We start from the raw sequence: 27,250 nt of genomic DNA, 5'->3' as shown, positions 1-27,250 counted from the left end.
CTATGACTAACAGCAGGCGAAGAAAAAACCTGTATTAGCTTTTAAAACTACTTGTACCGCAGGTAGCAAAATAACAGTACTCAGAGAGAGAAAAAGGGGAGATATTTATGGGGAATCACCTCTAGGAAAGATTGATAAAGGTGCAAAATTGGATAATTTATAAGGTTTTCTCAATTCTCATCACATCTAACCGAATGCAGAGAGAGGTGTTGACAGTTGTACTGTAGGGAGGACAAAATTTAAACTCCCCCCCCCCCCACAGTCAGGGAAAGTAACTTAGATTGACAGGTTTGGCTTGGTATGTCAAGGAAAGCTTCCGTAAGATACTTAGCAGGAAGAGGTTAATAGAGCCAACACCTATCATTATGTGAGGGCTCCAACATTAAATACTGACTCAATTACTGAAGATGAAGACAGATGAATGCAGAACTTGTGAACTCTAAAATAGGGCAAGGGGGGGGGGGGGGTTACCATGGGATACAAGAAGTAGACTATTTCAGGTGGCCAAGAGATGCAGTCTACTTAATGAGCCCTCATTGAAATGAAATTCTCAGGTTATTCATATTTTTTGTTGGGATGTTAGGGGAAGGATAAGTGGGAGGGGGGTTCATAAGTTGGAAAACTAAAGGGGGAGAGTTTGTATCATCCTATTCCCTTGCATACCCCATAAAACTGGGAAGGAGGAAGGAGAAAATGGACACTATGAAGGAAAACATGGAAACCCAAGTGCAACAGATTCATTTCTTTTTTAATGTTTATCAATGTGACTTTAAATGATTTTTGCCAATCTGGTGCATGCTAGCATGTAATGGGAGTTACAGAAAAAGATTCCCAAAATAGCAGCTTATATGGAAGTGCCTTTTACTCTGTTTTCTTTCCTTTTTTTGGCAAAATGGCAAAAGTATAGTCCTTCCTCACCACCAAATCTTATCTGTGTAGAGTTGTGTCATTTTGGTAAACAGGTCCTTGATGCATGCAGTGAAAGAGAAACACAGATCTATCTCTCCTATAGCAGGATGAAGCAAAGATGTGAGGGAATGGAGTGAAACCATACAAGCACAATCACGCTTTGAATACACATTGTAAAATACACATTGAAGTCACTGAATGCAAACATCTGGCTTGCTGAATCACTACAGGGCCAGACAAGTGTGTGTCCCCTGTTCAAACAAGATAGCTGTAGGTACAGTATGTATAACACTACACACTGACTGCATCATGAACATCACACACAGTACATACATATATGTATACTGTAATCACAATATAGTCATAGAATCTGCCTCCTTGCATTGCATTTGCTAGTTCTTGAAACTGTGTCATCTTTGCGTATACTTTATGTAGCAATGGGCAGTATAGCCGTGCAAATACATAAGAAATATAAACAAATCCCTGGATACATCGAAGGAACGACTTACAAAAGTTGTCAAACATTTTGCAAAAATGTCAAACAAATTTTTCCATATTTTGTGTCATTTACAATTGAGATCAATTCTAATTCTTTTGTATAGTAAAGAAATTAACCTTCATCAAATAATTTATTTTATATCCTGCTATTTGATTTTGGAAAACTTTTCATTCCGTTCAAAGTTTATCGTCTCATTTTAGCTAGAGACAACTCACTAACAAGAACAGTCACATTTCATGTCAAGAAAAGGAGAAAATTATTGAAACTCATCAGATTTATCGTTTTGGATGTGATTTATATACTAATATGAAAGAGATAGAAATTTGTTATCTTTCGAACCAAATGTCATCACTAATTAACATTAATTTGACGAAAAGCAATGCTTTTAAAGTTTGATTGATTATGATCATATTTTGAGTAAACCTCAAGAGTTAAGCAATTTCTCAGCTCTTAATATAAAGTCTCCTATTTTACATGTTACAAGGATCAAACAATAGCATACATGTCTCATTCCTCTCATTCTCAGATCATCCCGTTCCTGTCCCATCCCAATCCCTTTTCCTTCCCTCTCCCTACCCCCAAAAAGTTTTATCTGTGATGTATTGATCCTAAGTTTTATTGAGCCATCCTCCATTTATAATCTCTGATGTGAAAAGAAAAAAAAGCAGCTTTGTGGAAGACCTAGTTTAAGATTTCTCGTGGAGGATTTTTTTTTTTCGTTGACTCCATCTGACAACACAGGTTAAGCAGTTCAGTTGATTTGTGAAATTGTGAGATGGTAACATTGTCAGGACTTCCAATAGATAGGTCCTTAAGAAAGAAACCACTGGAGCATAAAGAAGCATAAAGAAACCACTGGAGCATAAAGACTCCAAATATTTTGGAGGCATGTCTCTCTCTTTCTGATGGGATGAGAATGTTATACTAGCAACATGGCAACATGCTAGTCACATATATGCATCTGTCTAGTTCAAAACTTAATGTGTATCTGTCTGGTAATCAACACTACTATCAATGCACCCTTAATCTAATTAGAGCGTATCTTGGACCCGCCCGAAGGTTTAGCAGGTGGCGGACGGCCATCTCCAAGCAGGCCGTCTCCTCAGTGCACCCGCCCCTAGGCAAGGAACATGCTATCAGACTTCAATTTAATTTGTGGAAAATTTAATCAAAGTGCGTACTGTACTGTACGTGGTGAACTGCACGGTACAGTACTTTGAAAGTTAAAGCAACCCTGGCGAAGAAAACTGCAAATCTTGAAGCCTCAAAGGCAACGATCAAAGGTTATAATTTTTGATACAATCATTCCATAGATTGATGAGGAGAATAGTCAAGCAAAAGAAGTTCAGATTCTCATGTTAAGGTCTCAACAATGTGACTTCAGAAAATGTAGAACGTGGTCTGCAACAACGGTCGCAAATGATTTTCGATGCATGGAGAAATCGTTTCAGAAACCACTGAGAAAATGGACAGCATATGTGGCTAAAAACAGTGACATAAAGCCTACAGAAATAGAGGGCTACAGATATGACGACTAACATCATCACAATACATACAATACCAAGATGGTGGCTGTTACTTACCTAACATTCCAGACCCATTAAATAATATTCTTTGCAAGTTTTGAACATCACAAGAATAAGCCGCTAACATTAAATAAATTAACAATCCTGGAAGTTGATTAAGAATGATTACAATAATACATTACTTTTTCTGTCTCTATCCAAGATACCTCATGTCCCCTCTACTTGTAAAATAAAACTCGCTCAAACTCAAGTTAGTACCCACCTCTGGGTCACTGCCCTCTTCCACTTCTTTATATCTAAACAGTTTGAACTTCCTTATCTACTACCATACCATTTTTATAATCTTAATTTTTAAATCTTAAGGTCTATAAAACATTCTGCCTGCCACTGGACTGATATTCCAGTAGGGTTGAAGGCCTATGGTTGGTGAATTTTCATTAGGTGTAAGACTTTTTTAAGATGCGGTGAAAAGAAATGAGACCTTTCAAAACTTTGCCAATTATAGGTCTTCCTTATGTAGACGATACTCCCCCAGATTGCTAGGTGATAACCCAGCCACTTAAATATATACCCATCAACAATACAGGGGTACTGTACTAATAAAATATCATTAGCCATGAACTCCTCTGCTCTTGGATATTTCAGGCGACAACATAAGGCCGAACAACTGGAAAGTTTTATCCCCCCACTGACACTCGTGTAAGATCTCTCAGGAATAATTAAATGCGGTGCAATTGAGTCATTAACACCTCCCATTCTCTCTCGTGACAAAGAGCCGTGCCCAAATATGGTGAGGCTTAATTTTACTCCCAGCTATGTGGCAAACATCTCTGCTGGCCACGCTCGCTTGAATTTCACTTCTCGGTGGTCACCTAGAAAGCCATAAAAATGAACTTTTGTGATGCATGATTTCTTACTGTACCGAGGGGAAAAGCTTCACTGCAAAAAGAGGTAGGCTTTTATGGACCAATGAATACTTTGGCAGCTGTATACATGACCATCATATGAAACAAACATATCACATAACGACAGACTGCAAATTATGATCGAGTATGGACTACAGTATAACTTTATGTCTGACAGAAGAGATTTTTTTAAGATAAATAGAGGAAGGTGATAAATGAAGCCCAACATCGAACACATAGATCAATATTTAAATAAAACAAAGAGTACAGTTTGAGCTCTGTCTCAGCCGGTCAAGTTTTATTCTTAGGTTCTTTCATTATCTCCCAGAGGGCCAGTACAACTTATAGTGTTCCCTAAGAAACAGACTTAAAATAGACATTGAGACTTGAAAACAACAAGTTCTGAATGTAAGGAAACTCACTTGATACATGTATTGATCACAAACTTCTTTTGAAAGTATACTTTTCAAAATGGATTAGACCTGTGAGCTGAATGTGTGATAATTAATTGTGAAGAATAAAGTAATATCAGAGGTTGCTAAACTAGCTTGACCTACTTTGCATATTAAAATCAGGGCTGAAATTATTGACAGTAATTTGCTGAAGCCAACTTTGCGCTAGCAATGACTACTGTAGGTGAACAAAAGTTATGATCACACTGTCTTTGGGAAAAACATTGCTCAAGTTGAATGAGTTATTCCGGTGAGAGCTGAGAGATGACTATACCAGACGACTAGTTACTTAAATCATAAATCCACCATCTATTAAAACTCCTTCCCATGCAGAACGCCTGAGAGTACAAAACTAAACTGAAACCCGTCTGCAATCAATCCTCACCCATTTAACTATCAATCTAGCTAAAAAGCAGAAACACAAGAGACGTAGTGATTTCTTGCACTATCGCTAAGTTTACATGCGAACATTTAATACCAGACTACAAAACATGAAATTTCATGTTATGACCACTGTTGAAAGGCAGGAGGTATTTGCACTCTTGTAAGAGTACTTGGAATGCATTTAAATTGGGATACCAATGATAACACTGCCTTTGCCTTGTACAACATTTGATATCCCTATTTAGCCAATTATGTCAACTCCACCATATCTTTGATCTAGTCATGTATACAAAGTGTACCATTTTCTTTCTTATTTTTGTGGAGGATGGGGGTGTGCCCTGGGGGGTCACAAAGTCTGGCAAGGGAGAAACACATGTGCCGTGAAATGAATACTTCTACCATCAAATAGCAGTTGACATTATTTCTGAGGAGGATGCCAAACATAACTTCTTCTTCTCAATGCTTCCTTAATCCTTAACAAACCTCCTTTTCATCAATTTATGACCCCAGCCGAGATACTCACATGAAATGCGCAGACGGGCAGGCTGACTGATGAGAGGCTGGTTCTGATTGGAAGAGCTGACGACACACCTGAATTCCCCACTGTGTGCATCCTTATCCACGCTGGCGATAACGAGATTACCATCCTGTATGCTGATCCCTGGTAGGCTGTCAACATTATCATTGTCAAGAGTCCATTCAAATGTTACATCCTTTTCATCGACCGAGCATGGCAGGATAACCGTCGCACCCTGGATGACATCCTGGCCGATGGGTTCAGCTTGAAAACTCAGGGCATCCAGCTGTGTTAGGCTAACTGCCAAGGCTGCAAGAAGAAGATTATATTATATATGACAACGTATAAATACACAAAAAAAAACAGTTTGAATAATACAAGAATATCAGAAACAGTATCCTTCAGGCTTTAATAATTACCTATGAGAAGAGATTCTGTACTGCATTCCTTTAAAGAATCACACAAGGAGAAGCATCCCCTATGTAATGTATCACATTATGAAACTATAAATGTATTCTATTTTTTTAATATTTTTTAAAGAAATAATTAGATATCATAACAAAAACTTTTCTGAGAGTTATGTTCAATGATGGGCTACTGTAGACATGTGATATGTATATACAATTCTTGTGAGGATTTCTTACTGTTACACAATGCTGGTGGATAAACTTCTAAGACATCAACGACTGTACCAGTAATCATCACTCCATAACCAATATATTAATTTCCATCCCAAACTGACTGAACTTGAATGTCAAATTATCAAGGAAAAGAGAGTTATTCGATATATATTGCATCGGCGCAAAATGCAATGCCAAATGGGCAACTTGCTTTATAAATGCAACTTAGCTATAGCAGTTTTTGTTCCTACAGCACAAAGAGCAGGCAAATTTACAAGGATTTTGTTTTAATTTTTGGTCTTACAATTCCGTTGTCCCGAGAGCAAATTTGGTTGACCGAAAAAAAAAAAAACATAGGAAAAAAGAAAAGGCAGTATGTAGTTTAGGAGAGATGTGCAGGTTTGGTGAATTATAATAGATGCTTTACTTTTATCTTAGTCATTCCAAAGTGATTGGGAGGTGGGGGGTACTAACTTAAATATCACTTTACCTATTTGGAGATATTTAGTTACAATGCTATCTGAATCTAATGTTACAAACAACTCATACTCCGGAGAGGTCTACCTCCAATACTGATTTTGTTTTGTCCAACAGACAATTGGTCCTCTCCCATGACCATTAAAAATTGCCCAGGAGAATATAGTGGTTGTGTGGAAACAGGTAAGTTAGGAGATAAATAAAACCTTTCCCTTTAAGGCTGACACATTTGTGAAAGTTCATGTTCACCACCAGTCCCTATAAATTTCCTTTTTCAATTTTCAGGTCATGAACTCCAGGTAAATTTCAACTTCTGGTTTCAGACATATGTACCGTGCTCAGATGATAAATATGAAACCACACATTTTGCACTGTATGTGAGACTGTGAGACTTAATGGTATCGATGGCACAGTTTTTTGGTTTCTTTTTGTAACAAACCAAGAATTTGACAAAAATTAATTGAAGAAAAAAACATTTTTTTTTTTTTTTTTTTTTTTTTTTAAAGTACATTGAAGTGCAATGTCCTGCCATCCTCCCCAAAGTTGGGTGAGATGTGAGAAGGAGAAGCCTTTAGAACTGCTCCACTTGAGATATAGGTCACAGCATATTCAAATTACAAATAACTAATACTTCAGCTGACCTAGAATTCTAAAGAATAAGAGGGGAACAGTTAATTAGTTTCATGATACGCTAGTCAAAGAGTCTAGTCTACTAGTGGAATTCAAAAGTACATTTTGGGGAATTGGGAATAAATAACAGCCCTCCCTGAAGAATTAAAACAAGGTTGAAAAATGAATGTTGCACTAACTAATAACAAGTAAAGAGGAATGACCCCATCAATGCCATCAATACCTTACTCACCCGAACTAACAAGCTAAGAATGTAAGTATTATATTTAATTTTTTTCTCCATTGTGAAAGGCAGAGGGGAGGGGGGGGGGAGAGAGGGGGAGGGAATTCAGGAATGTTGATTGGTTTAAAGTACCTTACTGAGGTTGGTTGATTTTTTATTTTCTCCAATTTATAGAAATATAATTCGTCTGCAACATACATACATGTAAGGCAACTTTACAGAGCTACTTCATCACTCTTTAGCCATTACAGTAGAAATCTTCATTCTTCACAAAGTCATTATAATTAAATGACTAATTGTATGTCAGCTCAATTCATCTGAAGTTATTAAAACTGCTCCAATCAAAATCTTGTCTCATTTTTTAATTTTTTTTTTAGCCAAATTATCTTAGATCGAAGGTTGATAAACCAGATTTACTACAGAATGTAATATTACTTGGCAACAAAAATATGATCTTAAAATTTTACAAAACTTACTTATATCCTATTCCCCATTGAACAAATGTCTTCATCAAGTTAGATTTATAAAAGACAATGGGACAAAATTATAGAGTGATAATATAGTAGACAGATCTAGTAGGTGGGAAAGAATTTAATTGAGACCCGAGGCTGAACATATAATACCAACAGTACAATATATGCCAGGTTTTGAAAAAATCTCTATAGAAGTGGAATTGTTTGTAGACCTCTTTATAATCCACTCTCAAACCTTCACAAGGTTCCTCACTTCCCATGCATGGATTGTTCCTTTCTGCTTTGCTAGCGACTGGGAGAGACAAATTCTTAACAAACTACTTATCTACCATAAGAAAAGGCATGTAAGAAAAGTATAAGTTAGAGGGCCTGAAATAGGATTGTTTATTATATTCCAAAATGTGTCATATATTGTATACATATTCCACTTTTCCTTTATTTATTTATTTTTTATGCACATTTGATAAGTGCTATTATGTCAGTGACTCATCTCATCATGGAATACCAATGTGACAGTTCTAAGTTAATAGTAACATTTAACCAATACAGCATATCTTGCTTCAAAGTAGATTCCTGAAATCAAAACATATTTAAGCATGTGTCTAACTGTATCTATTTCCTCTTTAAGAACAAGTGGTCTAAACGGCTTAATCACCCACCAATGGTGGAAGAGGGGGCCTCACAGCATCAAACATATTTGTAACATTAACAACAACTATTTAGTCTATGGTGTATGAGGGCAAAAAGCGTCAGAAACTCTGCGTGTCAACAAACTCTCCTTCGGCTGTTACACCCTCCAACTATAAACTGCAACCATCTGTTTTCGAAGATTGATTTCCTGTCAACGTCAATCTTGGACTGAATCCCTTTTTATGACGAGATCAATTTCACGCAATACCAATTTCGATAAATCTAAAATAATTAACCAACTGATATTTTATATTCCTGAACTAACCTGCAGTGAATGCTTTAAAGACCAACTAATAGCTGCTCTATCAAAATGTGACAAAACCTATAATATTCCTACAGTTCTAAAGCTTTCATGGGTGTCCATTAAAAGATAAGAAAAGGCATTTAAGCAAACTGAGATATATATATAGCCAGAGATATGCTGTATGGAATTATTTGCCAGACATTGCAATGAACCTTAAGATTGAAGTATTCAGTCAATATTAAAAACTGAAAGATATAATATTTATTGCACACAGGATCTAAAGAAGAACTGTACACTTATTGTTTCTTTCACATACTATGAGTGATGAGAGAATAATGTAGCGTATGAATTTCATATAACATGTGACTTGAGATTTATGAATGTCATGAATATATGAACAATAGCTTCTCAACATATAGTTTCTTCACATCTGTGTATCAATTTAAAAATTTGAAACCTTTCTGTCATGCAATATAAGATAAATTAGTCACAGCCATGAGGTAGATACACACGATAGCCAAACATGACCGTGTCATGGCCACACTTGACCTCATTATCAGGCCTCCATCCTTGCATGAATGGCTCTGTAAGAAATACACCACATAAGTTTGTCATAGATGACAGACAACAAATAAGCCTAAGCCGTATTAAGATCCCCAGCACAACCACCCCATCAAAGCGGTTGACTATGAACATTTGGTTTAGTGTGTCCATGGAGCTATAAACCTGGGATTATAGCTCCATGGTGTGTCTCAGATTCATTCAACTGACACATGGATAAATTTTCATTTTGTTTCAACCAATTTCAAGATGGTGTTTGGTTAACCTTTTCCGACGTCCATACAGTTCCAGAGCGAGCTGGAAATCTTATCATTTCTGGCAGACCAAAGGAAAATAAACTATGTCATACAGCCAGGATACCCCCAATCCTGTTATGTTCTTACAGTGAGTATCTGATCACAGCCACATTATATACAAAGTGCACATCCACCACAATTTTGACCAAACACAACACATCAACATACAGTATTATTTATACAGACAGGTTTTGAACTGATTTAGTACTGTTAACTTGATCAAGGTAACCTCTATGGTTGACAATGGAAAAGGTTTTTATATTCTATGATAGGCAATTAGAGCAATAGAGTATCATGATGTGAGAGCTAGAAAAGGACTCCCTGTAGCTTGTTGTACTTTGTTCTCTTTGTTATAGTCTGTTTTACTCCTCACTATGTTAGCAATGCCACTCTTGACAAAAGCTCTTGTTTGATGAGTGCACCTGTTCAATAGGCCTATACAATAGTAAAGCCTAAGCTGCTGGAGCAACTACTCCATAAAAAAATCCCAATTAATGACCCTCCAAGGACATCAACCTTCAAGGTAATAAAAAAGCTTCCATAGTCAACAACACTTGACCAGCAAGAAAACTTGACTAATTGGACCATATAACACAAACTGCCTTTACTGGATTGGGAAGGGACTATTGGTAGAATTTTAAAGGTCATTTACAATCTGCTTAGAATTTCATAACAATGGCATAAGGACCCCATCGGAAAAAGGGAAAAAAAACTTAAACTTTTTCTTCTTTTCATACGTTTTGTTTTTGTGCTGCTAATCTTTGAATAATTTTGTTAAGAAATTGTCATTTTTAATTTAAAATTAGGGAATGATAAATATTCATATTATAAAAGTTGGCTTAGCTATTTAAATTTCATGTTCATTGCTACAGTATTTTCTCTCTCTCTTTGTCTTGCTCTCGCTGTTGTAACATTTATAGCTTCGACTGAGCAATTTAGAAGGTTAACCTTACCTTACTAACTAATAAACTGAGAATAAAGATTCAAGAATATCACAATATTGATCTGTATTTGAGAGCCTTCACAGCCTCAATTTCAACATTCTATTACTTTGCTTATAAAATACAAATAGTTTCCCTCGTTTGCACTTTCATTTGAATGGTGAAGATATGTGTATAAACTACCCTTAATCCAGTTGACCGTATTAATAGATGCTATTCCCTAAAACCCTACCCCCCCCCCACCCTCTTCAAAATTACTGTTTGGAGAGTTGTCAGTTTCCTTTTTTGTTGTTACATAGATGCTAATGGACATGTATACTGACCAGAAAATAACAGTGTTAGAACTTCCACAAACTCAAAATTGCAACTTACTGGTGTTGCAACTTGTTAGTACTTACCCATGGCTTACTTTTTGAGTGTTTCCTGCATTCTGAGAGGACTAAATGTGTCTTCGAACAAATAAAACTTGAGTTTACTTACAGAGAAAGCTACACTATAAATGGCAATTCATACTTAATACTATAATTTCAGAAATTTTAAACCCTCCAGGGGTCATTTAAGAACACTGTGATTTGGAAACATCAGTAATGTTTACAATCAAACAGCTCGGTGTGACTGTTTGAGGTCTACAGCTGAGTGACCAGTCAGGAAAATCAATTTGACCCATTGTAGTGACCTGTCAAGTTTTCAGAGTTACCAGTTGGAAGTAAACAAACTGAGTGATTGGATAATCGCTAAAGTGCTGCAGGTAAAATAACAAGAAACCAATGGAAAATAAAAGCTGCATTTTGCTAACTTTCATCTCATATTCTAACTTTTCCTAACCTCTCCTTCAATTGCTACATGTGAGCCTTGTGAGGTAAACAATCCAATTCAGGTGAGAATAATCAGAATATATAGCCAAATTCGATGTCTGATGTGAGAAATAAAATGTAAAATATTCTCAAGTTCTTAAAGTATTCATTACATGTTTTGATACTTCACAAAGTTCCTTCCGGTTTCCTGTGCTTACAGAAAGACCATGGACCTATGGCATGTCATATAATCCAATAAAAGACACATGAAATCATTCCTCTATATATGGGAACCATGGAAACCGTACCATCCTGTGTAGACTGTTCTGGAATTTTGAAACCAATCTAGACCAAGTTAAAAAATAGCAAGGCCTACACATGTGTGCAGTACTTACACATTTTACCCCAATCACTTTAAAATCACTATATTAAAGAAGTACTGAAAACCTATGGAAACAAAGTCCTGCCAGCCAGACAGACTGTGTTTTTCAAGCAATTACCATTCTTGTTGGAGGGAGATTGATCACTGAACAAACTGCAGTCAATACGGACAATGAGACGAGGCTATTGAATAAGACTTGGAGAGGATGTTTGCCTGCCTCTTAGGACAAGTCAATATCTTTATGCTCTAAACTATCAACCGGGCGGTACTTTGTGATCAAACCTCATTAAGGATCGCCATGTGACAAACAACTCTTCAAATATTTGATGATGTTCTCTCAAGGATGAGATTGACACAAGAGAGAGAGTGGGATGCTTTGATTTCTTAATGACTTCATCTGATTGAATTGGCAAAAGAATCGGAATAATTGCAAATTAGGCCAGTAAAAATTGTGTGTCATTTGCAATCAGAAAATGAATGTCTAAGTCAAAACAGAGTAACAGGTTGAGAATAAACTATTTGGATTAGCAAAACATTACATTAACAAGACCTACTTCTACCATATTGTGTTTTTTCAACAGTTGCGTGGTGACTTCCGTCAGAATGGTATAGAATTCATGTGGTCTGTATTTATGTGATTTAGGAAAAGGGATGTAATGGGAGGCACGTAAAAAGGGTGGTTTTCTTTGATGTGCCGTCATTTCTTAAACCATTTTACAATTTAAATAAAATACACTACATTACAGTTGAAGATGTCAGGCGATCTTTGCAGTGCTCCTAAGAACAAACCCACTGCAGTTTCAAGACGTAATACTACTGTACCTTACTACATTTCCATATGACATTTTCTTTTCTTGGACACTACTGATGGTAAATATTTTTCTGTCCTGAAACATATAGCACTTACTATCAATTTACTCTCAGCGAATTGAGGGGTTCTAGACTCTTGGTGAAGGATAGGGAAGACATGATGGATACTATAGTCTCCTGGTAGTAGAAAATGAGGAAACGTTACTCCTTTCTTCATTCATATACCATCCTGGTAACACACTATTTTGATCTATATCCATTTTTTTCCCCAAGTTGATGGGAGTCACACAGGTCAGTTGAGATGGAGGCAACATAAACAAGGAATTCTCCAGGCATGCTAAGCTGAACTCCACATGTTAAACAGTTATGGTCCATATAAACCTTTGTGCAGAATTGTTTACCAATCTCTGAGTCACAGTCAGAACACATCACACACACAGTAAGGATAAACCCTATGTATGTGTGGATGGCATACTATGCACTAAAAACCGGTACATATTCAATTATATACCGCATTACCATGGTAGATGGCTGAGAAGAGCTAATAAAGCTGGTGGAAGTATAAGTAAACAATTCCAGAGCTCCTAACAACACAATCATGTGAAAAGAAGGCACCAGCCTCTTACTTATTTCCTGACTTACATACAGAGTACTATATAGCTTACCAACTACTGTGGCTACAGGGATACTTACATAGCTTACCAACTACTGTGGCTACAGGGTAATAGGTACCTCTTCCCCAACATTTTTATCCAAAAATAAAAAATAAAAATAAAATTATTGCACGTAACGTATCATAAATTTTATTTAAGATACAACTTTAGTCAGTTCAATGATTGTTCAAGATTGATCTGTAATGTAAACTGTCCATATGTTCATGTATATACTTTTGACAACATTAAGTAAACATACATTCTGAACATTAAACTAAGTGACATTTCATCAATCTGGAGAGACATTAAATCCACACTTCCCACAGTGCCGGAGTGAGACATTAATGTTCGTTTGATAACCTTACAAGACGAGAAAGTTATAAAACAAACTTAACATCTATGAATTCAAACTGTACACCAAAGGGTAAAGAGGTGAATAAAGTAAACACAATACACTTTAATTATCTTTCTTTAAAGCATTTATATTACAGTAGATCTTGTTGACACTGTAATTGAAGTGAAGACCCAAAGTTCAAGTTTTAACTCGCCACATCCACAATTAGAAAGAAAACTTTGTAAATGCCAAATACAGTACTAGATAGAGTCGGGAGGGTTCAATAATATGGATACTGACTAAATCCCCCATTATAAGAAAGTTTCTTGTTTGATAAAATATATATATGTATATAATTGAAATTGTAGTGAGTAGGAAAATCCAGAACAGTGAAAAAACTTCCAGCCACCACCGGGATATATATATATATATTTCTTATATATATATATATATTTCTTATATATATATATATATATATATATATATATATATATATATATAAATATAAATATATATATATATATATATATATAAATATATATATATATATATATATATATATATATATATATAAATATATATAAATATATATATGGTATATTTACCATGATTATTAAATGACTATAATATCACCAACGCCAGGCTAACCAAGAGTAAACCCTGCAATGGTCCTTCGGGACTAAGCATGACTCACAGTACTTAATATTGCATACTGCCATATTAGGTTTCGTATTTTCCCAATTTCCCTCCTTTCCTCAAATATTCAGCTTCAGTTCCCATCTCACATTCACCTTACAGCTTTTGCTTAATTCTTCGATTCTACTACTACGGGGCGTGCGTTAAAGTAGCAGTAGCGAACACTTTCGTTGAATTTCCTTCAATAACGTACAGCATGAGTACATGTATACAGACGGTACATTGACAAAAGCAATGTTAAAAGTTAAAAGGGATTGGCAGGGGCTATTATTATTGTGTTATCTATCTAGCAATTTTTCCATATTTATTTATTCAACTGATAGATCCAGGGCGCCAAGGATTAAACAAGTACTTTGTTGAAAATACAGGCAATCCATTCGATAGCATTTTAATCCTCACTTCCTTCTATCTAGAGCTTCAAACCAAAAAATTCCAAAGCCAATGTCATTTGTGAGTGTCATAACACTTAAATAACAAAATATTTAGAAAACAGTCCATAATCTTAATACCAGATTTCTTCCACTTCCATAAATCAGGAAATTCCAAAACCCTTCATAACTAGAAGTTATGTTCAGGTTCAGTTTAGGTTCCTTCCCTATTCCTATGTCAGGTTTTAATATTCTGCTTCCAAGAGTTTCTTATTCATTCTCCGTCCAATTTACTAGTTCTATTGCCTCTGCCCGAGTAGAATGTTAGTTGATCAGTCGTACATATCCCACCACGCATGCATGACACACTTCATCCAGTGAGATGAGTAATGCTTTTCTCATTCATAGATAATCTTCCCAGAGGGGGGGGGGGGGTACATGGAAACATCTAGGCTTCTACTAGGAATTCATTGACCCATTAAATTCTAATCAGACAAGGGTTAAACAATACACCAACTGTCAAATTTCATCAGCAAGAGCGCACAACCTACCTCAGTGGACCGTTAACATTCAAGTCTGGCACTCTGCCCCGCACAGTTAGAGAAATCACACGCCATGGAGTAAAATAGAGCTTGAAGAAATCGCAGATGAACAGATGCAAATTTAACTAATCTAATACTATAGTCTGAGAACTGTGCTAAGGAAATCAAAATTATAATAAGTCACCAACGTTGTACAAAAAGACCCAAAAGGTACAAAAAAAAAACAGGCTAATATTGTATTTAACATGTAAGACAGTATGTCATGTACTCTGTAGCCCACCTTGCATATATCCCTGGTTAACTTTTTTGGCTTATTTTTGTTTACTTTGGGGAGAAGGTTGAGACACTGGGATAGGAAAATGGGAAATTTCAGACAAAATACTGTTGTTTTGATATATATATATATATATATATTCAAATATTTAAGAAAAGAAATGTTTTGAACACCTTTCAAATTAGACAGCCTTCATTATAATATGCTAGAAAGTCTGATAATGGTCAACCAAACCAAAACTTCAACAAGAACTGCCAGCCTGCCAGGCTAAAGTAATTTTCTACAATGTGATAATTAATTAATCTATTCTACCACTCATCAATGTCTGGGACTAATCTGAAGGATCAGAGCCTTTTGTAAAAAGTACTTTATAAAACTTCTAGAAATTTTTAGTATATTATCATAGTTTTGGCCATTACAGATCATCTTTAAAAATTACAAAACAAGAAATTAAAAGACAACCGTGTTAGTCAAAACAGAAAGCAAAAAGCACCTTTTGTGACTTTTGTCATTTGTCTGAGACTGTTCATAACAAACACAGTAAACAGTAAAACAAGTTAGACGGACAAAATATCTACAAGACATTGTTTTTTATATTTTCTCAATTTGGCCAACAGGATGAGCTTTTAAACAATGGAAAAGACGAGAGACTACACACTCCAGTAAGATTTCATTAGCATGTACAGTTCCATGCCATGATTGTGTGATAACCTGATAAATAATCTCCTTCACAAATTAACAACAATGGGGGTTAGCTACCTGGCCATTAAATCAACTTTGTGTCATAGCTATTGGAATTTAGATAGATAGTGTTGTGGTTAAATCCAAAACTTATCTTTTAAGAACATGTGTTGTCCAGCTTTGTGCATACATACATTGTGTTTGGCTCTCAGATTGAATTTAGGCTACCACTGGAGCATAGTATTAAGATGAGGGTTATATATTGAGCCTCAGTCATTCATAGCAAGGTTAGCATCTGCCTTTGTGTATTGATAGCACTCTATAATGAGAAGCAAATGTGAATTATCTTGGCAGCTCAACATTTGCTTAAAATCTGAGTTGACTATTAGACAGCTCTGGCTTTGAACCTTTCTGATCTTAGAGCCATACATTTATTATTGCAGGCTTATATATATTTCATCAATTTGCCGTGAATAAAAATTAAATGGCATAAATTATGGCATAACATTGACAATTTTTACTACCAAACCTCTGACTGTACTGACTCACTGAGAGTTATAATGCTATGCTGAGAATCTATAGTAAATTGGCAAATTGTCTAATTTGATCCTGTTCATTATTACTGGGAATAATCTGAAGGGTTCAAACCTTTCTTGAGGTTAAAATAAATAAAATTTGGAGAAGAGGACGAGAAGGGGATGACCACAAGTGGACTACATGGAGGTGGGGGTGGGGGTGGGAGGTGGGGACAATGCACAGATGAACTTGTCACAGACAAGCCACCTACATGCAGACAACTACAGTCATTCTACAGTATGCCTAACTGTACATAGTGTAGTACACTGTAGAGTGAGCACACCCAACAATATGATTAGCCTATTCGAAAGAAAATTGTCGGACACATCAAAACAAAGTACGGATATATATAAAATATGTACTTTTCAACTTTCAAAGACTGTTGTAAAATATTTCCAAAATACAACTTGTAAGACGAAATGTGCGCATGAAACTACAAAAACCATTGATGAATCAACCAATCGAATTGATTTTTTTTTCTTTCACTTTTATATAACAATGACTACAGGGTATATGGTTTCATGGAACAAACCTTTTATGGGTAAATTAACCTCTACACCAGCCAAGTTATGTCTCTCCCGCCTTATTTTACACAAACCAAATGTACAACTTTGAAAGTGTACAATTTATTTTCACAACTATAAGACCTCTTTCTATTGTCCTTTTAAGCACCGACCACCAAGACAATCCTTATTTTTTTCCTCTGAGGAATATCTTTCTTATAAACAGAAGTTGTTTTATGGCCAAATTTATAACTCAAATTTCAATTCAAAGCACCTGTGAGACATCTTCATTGGATTTTTATTATAAACAATCAAGAAGAAATCATAGCACATGTGTGAAGGATAGAAAGTTCGCTTCAATCTTGAACACGGGAATAAAATCATAAAACGCAGAAAAACATATCTGACCGACTCTTGTGTGCTTTGATTACCAACACTTTTTTTCCAAATGTCAAGATGGCATATTTTTTATGTAATATGAGTTGAACAACTACATACATATACATGTACCTTTTGCCCACTGTAGATGACTTTTTCCACAATTGCACTACAGTTAATCAAAGATGCTAGGCATTTTCACACCAAATATAATCACTATTTTATTCGAATGAAAACTGCACCTTTATGGTACATCTTTGAATTCTGGTAAACAATTGTAAGGCTCAATGAAACTGCCGGACAATGAAACTTTTTCCAATTCATTAAACTTTCCATTCTTATTTCAAATTGTATTGAATTTTGCTGGCACAGCTTTGACTGCATATTTTGGCAGACTTCTCAAATGGGGAATTTGAAATCTGTCATAAAGATTGCAAAAAATAACTTGCAAAAACTTGCATTTAATATGTGATCTATTAGGAATTTCATTTATGGAACTAGTTTTGAGCCGTGAATATGTGACACTTTCCACAACATGAGAATTTTTTTATACAGTAGCTAAAGCATATATGGCAATAGGTCAAAATACAGAGAATGAAAAGTATATTGGACAAAATTAGGAATTACTGTGGACAGTAATGGTTTAATTGATTAAATCATTTTTCCACTTTGCTACTTTCATGCAATTCTATGAACTATGGTAAAGATCACTTGAATGAGCCATCACTAGAATGTCAATTGAGATCATGTAGAATTTCTGCAACATGATAGTTTGTTAATATTAGTACTTGTTTGTTTTATTCGCACTCAGATAGTTTCAAAAATACAAAAAAATGACATAGACATAATAGACAAATAGAACGGAACAGATTGAAAAGAAAAAAAGAGAGTAGCTAAACCCATTGGGCTGACAGAACGTCGGCCCATCTCCAATGGGGCCCTAGAGAACTAGAGTACTGCAGTAGAAGGAGTGTGATAAGAAGAAATATCAAGACTCTTTGATAAGCAATTCAATAATTATGAGCTGTTACTGTATCCAAACCATGCAGTTTAACATATCATTACATTCTGTAATTCAGGCTCAACCTGAACTATAGGCTAGCCTGGTTAATTTAATTTATGTAATGAACAATAGAGTTGAGCTTCCACCCTTCGCTGTACACACTTTTATAATGTGACCTGTGCAATTTCATTTTTTCTTCTATAGATGACCTGTGGTAATTCAATACCTTATATCATAGGCTCATCCACTTCTCTTGCATATTCTCTGTGGGTTTCTGAAGTTAAAATATTTTATAGAGTAAGAATAAAATATCAGACTGGATACCTTAATTCACTAGACTGGTAATGTTACCCTAGTAATTGTGCTAATTAGTATGGCGTAGGTCTAACTTTGGGATATATAGATAATTTAAAACAATGGTAAATCTCATTTTATTTATGACTTAAAATTGTTAGGGGCCGCACATACTATAAATTGTGCTTGTTACTGATGGGTCTCACTCCATCTAGCCTAGGCAGATATTGACGGCCGATAGGTATCAAGTTGGGCCTATGTGAATTGGGTTACAATAGCCCCGTAGGCTATGATGTCTAGACCTAGGCCGCTAACTTAGTTGCTTAGCCTACGTACTTACCAAGAAAAAAGAAACACCAGTGACCCATCCTCAATATTTGCTCTTATTCCACCCTAGATTAGAACTAAAGTTCTCCTTGACAACGAGTCTAGTCTTGCGTATTCTGTATATGAACTACCACAGCCTGTCCAAGGAAGATTGACTTGGGATTCAACAAATTCAGTCTTGTGCAGAGGTTTTACCAAGTCTATTATAAGTCGAAATCAGAGAGATGATTCCCGTAATTCCAAGCAGTTATATTTTCTCGTCCTATGAATAAACGATAAATGTTTTCATACAACGGCTACTGAAGATAAATAACTTCTGCACACTATACGTCCATCATCGCGAAAAGCCTCGTTCGAAGTGTATCCAAACTTGTTGGTGTCCCGGCACTGATTTAGTTTGGGTCCTCAACGTAGTTCTTGTACAACGTACCACATGGGTAATTACGATGAACTGTTCATGCATGTAGCTCTTCGCAGGTACGTACTTTACTGTACTAAAGACTAACTAGTGGAATATTTGAACAGGCTTGAAGTTGTCCTTTTGTAATGTGCGCTTGGACGATGACTACCAGATACCGCAGAATGACTAACTTGTGTGAATTCCAGGGCGTCGGCTTTAAAACCAGCAGCCTTGAAGTGGCTAGTTATTACAAAGCTGATTGTCAGATCAAAGGACACCGAGCGAAGACGGTATAAAAGGAACATTTTAGGAAGTTCGCTAATTCGATCGGGTAATTCATACTGGAAAACAGCATCTATTAGCGCCACTTTAAAGTGGAAACATTGGCCATTTACGAATCTAATAACAGCTATAGCGATAGGCAAGTAATTGCTTGAGTTCCTTTTTTATGGCGCGTAGTATAATAAAATATAGGAATGTCGGTACGATTTTTCAATTGTTTCTTCTTTTTTTTTAAATTCGTAGGCGCGTAGTATAATAAAATATAGGAATGTCGGTACGATTTTTCAATTGTTTCTTCTTTTTTTTAAATTCGTAGGAGAAGTCTAGGCCAAGTCTTGTTCAGTCTAGACACAAACATTTATGACTGCAATTAACTTATGTTGACCACCGTTGACTGTGTGGACAATCAAATACGTAATAATCAGTGACATCGACGAAAAAGGATGGGATAGTGGCGTACGTACGTAGTCAGAGGGAGGGAGCAAGTGGACCCACAGAACATTTCATGGACGAAACGGGGACTGTGAAATTATTGGCAATAGATTAATAAATACCATAGTGGATATAAGCTGATTTGTTTTTATAGCACGGCGTGAACTACTTCCCCTCATTAACTAACATTCTTCCAAGTGGCTTACATTTTAGGAACACGGCATGTCTAATACACCATGGCAACATATATCAAGTTGTATAATTTTATACCGAAATTGGAAATTTTCGGTAAAAACTTCTACTATCTTCTCTAAAGTTTGAGTCTTTATATGCCTATATATCACAATGTACACATGTTCCTCAAATTTGCACTGTGCAATTTCAATTTGCGATACTAAGAAGTAGACATTTCGAGGACTTCAGGTACCGTAGGCCTATAACTTTTTATTTTTTTCCCATTTGAATTTGACATTTACCTCAAAATATCCCCGACCCACTACATATCGAACGTTTGGCTTGTTCTTTAAAATTTCGACTTATAATTTTATTAATTCTATCAAAATTTTGAATCGTATTCCCAAAGTTCGACGTAGGCCTATTTTATCTCAAAATTTCAACTTTCGTGAAATTTTGTAATTTTTCCTCAAGATGCATGTCGACATTGTATGCCTTTTTGAGAAATTGAAGATGTTTGATCTTAAAATGTCGACTCTTTTATCTTCAAATATCGACGTTTCATTTCCGCTGTATCTATCATTGAAATTGTCACTTTCATAGCGACATTTAGCCATAAAACCGATTTAATTTCGATGTTTCTCTTTTGACATTGTGGACTTTGTATTGAAGTTTCAAGAAATGAAAATTGACTCTTTGACAGATCATGTACATAAAAAAAAACAAAAAAAAAAAACAATCAATTGATTACAGGTTGATGTCACTTTATTCTCTAATTCAAGTGATCGAACTAAATGATTCAGTACTGCTGTGGAGTGAGGGGGCAGTATCATATATTCTTGCCACCCCTCCCCTACCACTATTATGTATAACTTGGACAGACAGAGGGGTTCAGTTCAGCAAGGAAGTATGTATGTATGTATATGTGATCTTCCCGCAAGCAGGAACTCGCAAAAAGAAGCCATGGAGGCTTATAGACTCGCAAGCTGACCGAAGCCAATCTCTCGGCACACATCCATTTAACGTCCATGTCAGGAAGTTGTTATTGAACAACACCCTTGCCGAAGTGCCGAGAAACATGAGAAGAGAAGCCGTGGCGTGTGGAATTGGAGAGTCAGTGGGCATGGTCTACCTTCTCTTCAGTCGGGGGGGGGGGGGTGTAGACAACACCATCCGGGTGAACCACCTCCAAGTTTTTCAACCTAAAAATTGAGGTGTATTTATTACCCTTCACCTATATATAGTTATATCCTACGTATAACATAATATACTACTATGAATACGCCATTTGACGTACAAACGTCATTGGGTGTGTGTGTGGGTGGGGGGGGGGTAGTGAGGTCCCCGGATTCCCTACATGAGAATTCGCTTTAACGACCCCAAACACACCGGCCATTCCTCTACAAAACAATCATTGATAGCATTGGTACATTCCTTATAAGTTCATGTCCCAACCTAAATCACTGTCGGGGATAATTGACTAATCCTCCCCCCCCCCCCCCCGTCCCACACACACCTTTGAAGTCATGTGCACGCTACCGAACTGTGGGAAATAAAACTTTTATCTGCAGGGCTAAAGAGATTTAGACAAGACATGACTGTGATCGAACCGGGCTAACAAAGGATTAAAAACGCAGCAAAGTAAATCAATATTCTACTATACCATTTGTGCAATGTTCCAATCATACATAAGAGTAAAATGGCTCCGTCAGCGTATCATTTGCTCGCAGTGTTCCATAGTGTGTCTGGTGTTTTGCTGGATCACGTATACCATGTGCAGTTCAATCCTGAAAATTGAACCTTTATTATAAGTTTACATTCAAAGTCTTATACATGCTCCATGTGTTATATTTGATCGCTCTGTAAAGTGTCAAGTAGTAGTGAATTTTCACTTTTTGGGGCCATTCATTTTCTTTCGCTCCAGTTGATCAGATGCGGCATTTGATTCTTATTCATAATAACATATGTCTTAATATATTACTTACTTCCTATTAAAAAAAAATCTTTCAAATAAATTTAAATATATCTTTAAACCATTGAAAAAAAAGTATCGTTAAATCATTTCAATATATCTTTAATTAATTGAAGATATAATTTAAATAGTTAAATATTTCTCTAATTTATATGATTGAATCCAATACAGGTTGTCAATAGGCCATTGTCGCAGACTTCACTTTTTGTACACCACCGACGAACAGCGAAAAAAGAGCGGCGCTATACATTAATATAGCCCAGAGCCGTATATTTAAATATACGGCTCTGATATAGCCTATATAAACAAAGCACACGCGACATATTTCACTTTACAATGACGCGCTGTACATCAGTTCTGAGTGTAACCTGTGTGTAACGCCTCCATTTATAAAGCGTTACTCTCATGTTTCCATGGTATTTTACTTGTCAAATATTGACGTACTAACAGATTCTTCTTCCTCTTTCCGTGATCTGAACATAAACTTTCCAAATTGACAATCAATCAACCTTCCGATCAGGTTTGTTTATTTACGAGATCTGTACCGCACGCTAGCGTATCTTTTCAATGTTTCCTGCAGGAAAACAGTTGTATTACATAGAAATCAAAGTATTAAAATAAAACCATGTGCTATAGAGACCGACCGATGGTTACATGCATTCTCAGACTTTCACGAAGCAAAAGACATAATTTATATCGATTGTAAATATTCATGTGACGAAAATACATGGAATTGTGATTTTTGTGAAGTTTACCAGATAACATTTGGATGCCATTTCATTATCATTTTTGGGGGGTAAGAGTTAAGATAGAATGCAAGACTTATGACTCCATGCACTCACTATATGGTCGTCAATTCAGTTGTAAAAGATAATCGGATCTTGAACTAATTAACATGGAATTCTTTAATAGACCTCAAATTATAGCACGCGGTAATTGCTAGAAGTTTTCAGAAAGTACTTTTCTTGAGGTCTTTACTCTCCAAATTGTTCTCAGACATTTTTAAGGAACACGCAACATGTACAAAATTTCCTAGAAGGTTGTAATAAAAACAATTTTGACCAAAGGTGTCCATATTTGAATATCTAGCATATTTAAGGCCAATACACCATACATTTAAACTTGAATGCTTGAAGTCTGCTTATCCTGTACCTGTAGTTTGAAGAATGATCATTTTACTTTAAAAAAAATCCGATAAGACTACAATACATATATATATGCATACGCCACTTGACACCCCACACCCCACCTCCCCAAATCAGTTCCCCAGTCCATGTCGCCCCCGCCAGCACTCCTTCTTGAAAGATATGCATTCAATGATAAATATGATCTTCCATTGGCTTTATGATGCACTTTCTCCTCACGCATATGCGACATAGTAGCTGGGCTGAATTCGATAGTCATGCACTGCAGACGGCTCGCGAATTCAACAGCTGCAGAGAATCGTTAATAAACATATCAGGAATCCCTCAGAATGTACTAACTAGTACCTGTCTCATATATGTACTAATATGTTTATATAAGTATTATTGCAAACTGAACGTCGGAGTGTTATCTTAATTGTACTAGGTTTGTTATCAGCTTAGTAAGATACATAGTTTGGATTTCTGTGGTTATGTTCTCAGTCCCCGAATGTGTTGTTGAGAATTCAAGATTTAATCGCTGTGTTAAAACCTACAATACAAGAACCGCTAGAATGGTTTTGAAAAAAAAAATAGCAGTTATCCTATCCTGGGTAATTCTTTATTATCCAGGAGACCATATTTGCCCTAAGAAGACCAACGGGGAGGGGTGCCGGGTGGGGTGGGGTGGGGTGAGAGAGCATAACAATTCCTTCACGCTCTTGTTTCACTGGAGAAATTAGCCATCTGCAGGGGTTTATCAAGCAATCGCAGTCATTTGGTACGAAATCTGCACGTCTAGTTATAGATTACTGTTAAATTGACGGAAAATGCGATTCCATGCCAACTTTACAGAGAAATAAAACTTAAAGGTATGCTGTATTGGCCCAAAATATGCTAGATATTCAAATATGGTCACCCATGGACTAAAAAATTTAACTGACAGTTTTATTACCACCATGAAGGAAATTTACCTCATTGGGACATTCAGTCATCTTGTGTGTAGAATATTTCTGAGAATATTTTGGAGAATAAGGACATCCAGGAAATTTTTTTTTTGGAAAAGTTCTAGAAATTATAGCGTGCTTTAATTTGGGGCCTATACAGACTACTTTTAATGTTAAATTGTATAGAACAAGTAGCCCACTTCATAAACATTGACTGTTCGTAAAACGAAGCGGCAATGTAATAAAACTCAACAGTTTGGAATTGTTTACAATTATATCTTTATTAATGTTTTAGTTTAGTTTAGTTAAGTAGAAAAAAGGGATCAGGAGGGACACTCAAGTCCCCATTAAGGACCCTATAGGAGAGAAAAAAACTGAAGACACAAACACTCAGACCCGATTACAATGCTTAAAGCCGCTTGTCCAAAGCATTGTTATAAACCCATTCACACTACATGCAAGTACAAATTTCTCAGGCAAACCGTTCCACTCATTCACCAGGGGCGTATCCAGGATTTTCCAATAGGGGGGGCGCCAGGCATGAATGATTGCCGTCCTGGGGGATGGGTCTAAGGGGAGGGGTGTACAATTTTTGTTTTCAAAGAAGGGCTGAAATGCAAAATGGTGTCATATGCATGGGCGGCGATCCGTACTTCCGAGTGGGGGGGGGGGATATGACCTTGTTGACTATCTAAGCGTAGCGCCACCATGAGTTGGCGCGAAGCGTACAAGAAAATTTTGGGATTAACAAACCCTTTAGATGGCCGGAAACGGCACTTCCCGAGGTTTCCAAGCGGCATATACCCAACTTTAAAATAGGGATGTCATGTCCGAAATATCTCATAATCAGGATCCAAAATACTTTTTTTTTTAATTTCGGGTGTTATTTTGGGAAAATTGCCCCTGTCAATCTTGTTTCAGGCGCAACGTTAGAATGTTCGAGAGCTCTGTTACATTATTCGATGAAGAAAATGGCCTCATGCAGGCTATTATAGGCCTATACACATGCAATACACAATTACACATAGTTACATTCCTAGGTACCGATTGCTAGGGCATCCAGGTGAAACGTGTATAAAGCATTACCCTGGTTACATGAGATTCTCAGCTGTTCGAGGGAACATGTACGTGTGTAGGCCTACTATAGGGCCTATATGAATACTATGAGGGTGCATATATGTACTATATCAATACCGTGGGCGCAATAATACATTTTGTTGTTATAGGGCCAATGAAGCCTACAGTCAACTATTTTTGCTTTATAAAGACGCTTTATTTGAAAAGATCGCACTGCGTTTATGGTAGGCGAGAAATGAAGCTAAAAAAGAGCCGTACATGAACGAAGATGCATAAATGTAGGCATGAAAATATTCTTATCCCTGGCATTTGGTGGGGGGGGGGGATATGGTGCATTACATCCCCTCCACCCATTTTCATGGGGGGATATATCTCCCCTCCACCCAGGATCGCCGCCCATGGCCATATGTGATCCATTTTTCGACCTTAATAATAAGCAACATTTCCAGTAAATATGGACACAAAATGCACAATTTAGTATGGCTGGCATGTCATTTAGTGTTTATAGTGATAATACAAACACAATTACCATCTATGTTTCTAAAACTATTATGCCGCCGAACTTCGCCAGAACCTTTTTTTGGCAAACAAAAAATAAAGCATACGGGAGGGGGGGGGGGGGGTTGAGCGATCACCGACATCTCACATAAAGGTCGTCATCAATTTTTTTTTTTTTTTGCTAAACTTTTTTTTTTGGTGACGGCCAATAGGGGGGGGCGCGCCTGTTGCGCCCCCCTGGATACGCCCCTGTTCACAATCCTATTATAAAATAGTTATGCCAAATATAATTCTACTTTGTGACTTTTGGGGTTTAAGACAATGACCTCTGGTACAACTACAATTAGCAAACATGAAAAAGTCAGTGCAGGATAAATTGTAATAACCATACACAATCTTGAAAACCTGCATCAAGTCACCACGTAACCTCCTTAGCTTCAGTGTGGTGAGATTCAACAGTTGTAACCGTCTCAAATAAGGGACACTCTTTAAGAAAGTAATCATCCTAGTAGTCCTCCTCAGGACGGCTTCTCGAGTACTTCCTTATCCTTAGCAAAATATGGGTTCCAAGCCTGCACAGGATACTCCAGATGAGGCCGAACACACTGCTATATAAAGCCTAACAACTATGTCCTCTTTCAGGAAACTGAAGTTCCTCTTGAGTATACCTAAAACCCTTTAGCAACTTCGAGACAATGTTTAGAAGGTAATTGCAGAGATGAGTCAATGTAGATATCTAGGTCACTTTCAACAGCGACCTCCTGTAACTCCTCATCATTAAGATTGTAGGTATACGTTTTGGTTACTACTACCAATATGCATTACCTATTTATCAATAAAATTGTGTACAAAGAGAAAGGGAACATAAAGATAGCTCAAGATTCCACATATCTTACAAAGCCTATCACTGGATACTGAAATTAACGAGCCTAAATTGTGTCCAATCAGCTTGAATTTTCATGGGAATGTTAGTATCTGACGTAATCCGAGAAGAGGACGTATTGATCTAACTACTGGAGAGTGTGTGTGTGTGAGAGAGGGGGTGGGGTGGGGGGGGGGGGGTAGTTATCTTGCTTGGAAAATTTAATCAAAAAAATTTAGTAAAAATCGCCATATATATCTGTAAATGAAATATACGAATCTATAGTGTTTATTTACGACTTAAAGGTACATAGTCGCGACGCTGACGAAGAGGATTATATATCAAAGAAAGGAGAAAGTTAATTGGGTGGATAACAACTGAAATATGGTGAAAGAAAGAATATAACAACCACAGTACGTAGCATAGGGCGCATTTTAAACGGTGTGTGCATTTTAGAGGGTGATGCATGCCGAAGAGCGTTTAGAGACGATCGACAGGGATCGAGGGGTTGGGGGAGACAGAT

The 27,250-nt window shown here is 36.5% G+C and overlaps 1 protein-coding gene across 2 annotated transcripts in view; it reads right to left on the bottom strand.

Moving 5' to 3' along the window:
* Window positions 1–19,531, bottom strand: part of LOC139971439 (inactive tyrosine-protein kinase 7-like) — a 56,836-nt gene extending 37,305 nt beyond the window's left edge. For both annotated transcript variants that reach the window (XM_071977912.1, XM_071977913.1), the window contains exons 1-2: window positions 18,976–19,531; window positions 5,199–5,501 (exon numbers count right to left, since the gene is read on the bottom strand). In XM_071977912.1, the coding sequence (XP_071834013.1) occupies window positions 5,199–5,501; window positions 18,976–19,003 (331 nt within the window). In that variant the 5' untranslated portion in view covers window positions 19,004–19,531. The remainder of the gene's footprint in view (window positions 1–5,198; window positions 5,502–18,975) is intronic.
* Between the last annotated feature and the right edge of the window lie 7,719 nt (window positions 19,532–27,250).

The sequence above is a fragment of the Apostichopus japonicus genome, chromosome 8 (genome assembly GCF_037975245.1).
Source record: "Apostichopus japonicus isolate 1M-3 chromosome 8, ASM3797524v1, whole genome shotgun sequence".
Classification (NCBI taxonomy): Eukaryota; Metazoa; Echinodermata; class Holothuroidea; order Aspidochirotida; family Stichopodidae; genus Apostichopus; species Apostichopus japonicus.
Note: the sequence above shows the minus strand (reverse complement) of the source record. Positions and strands in the feature narration are given on the sequence as shown.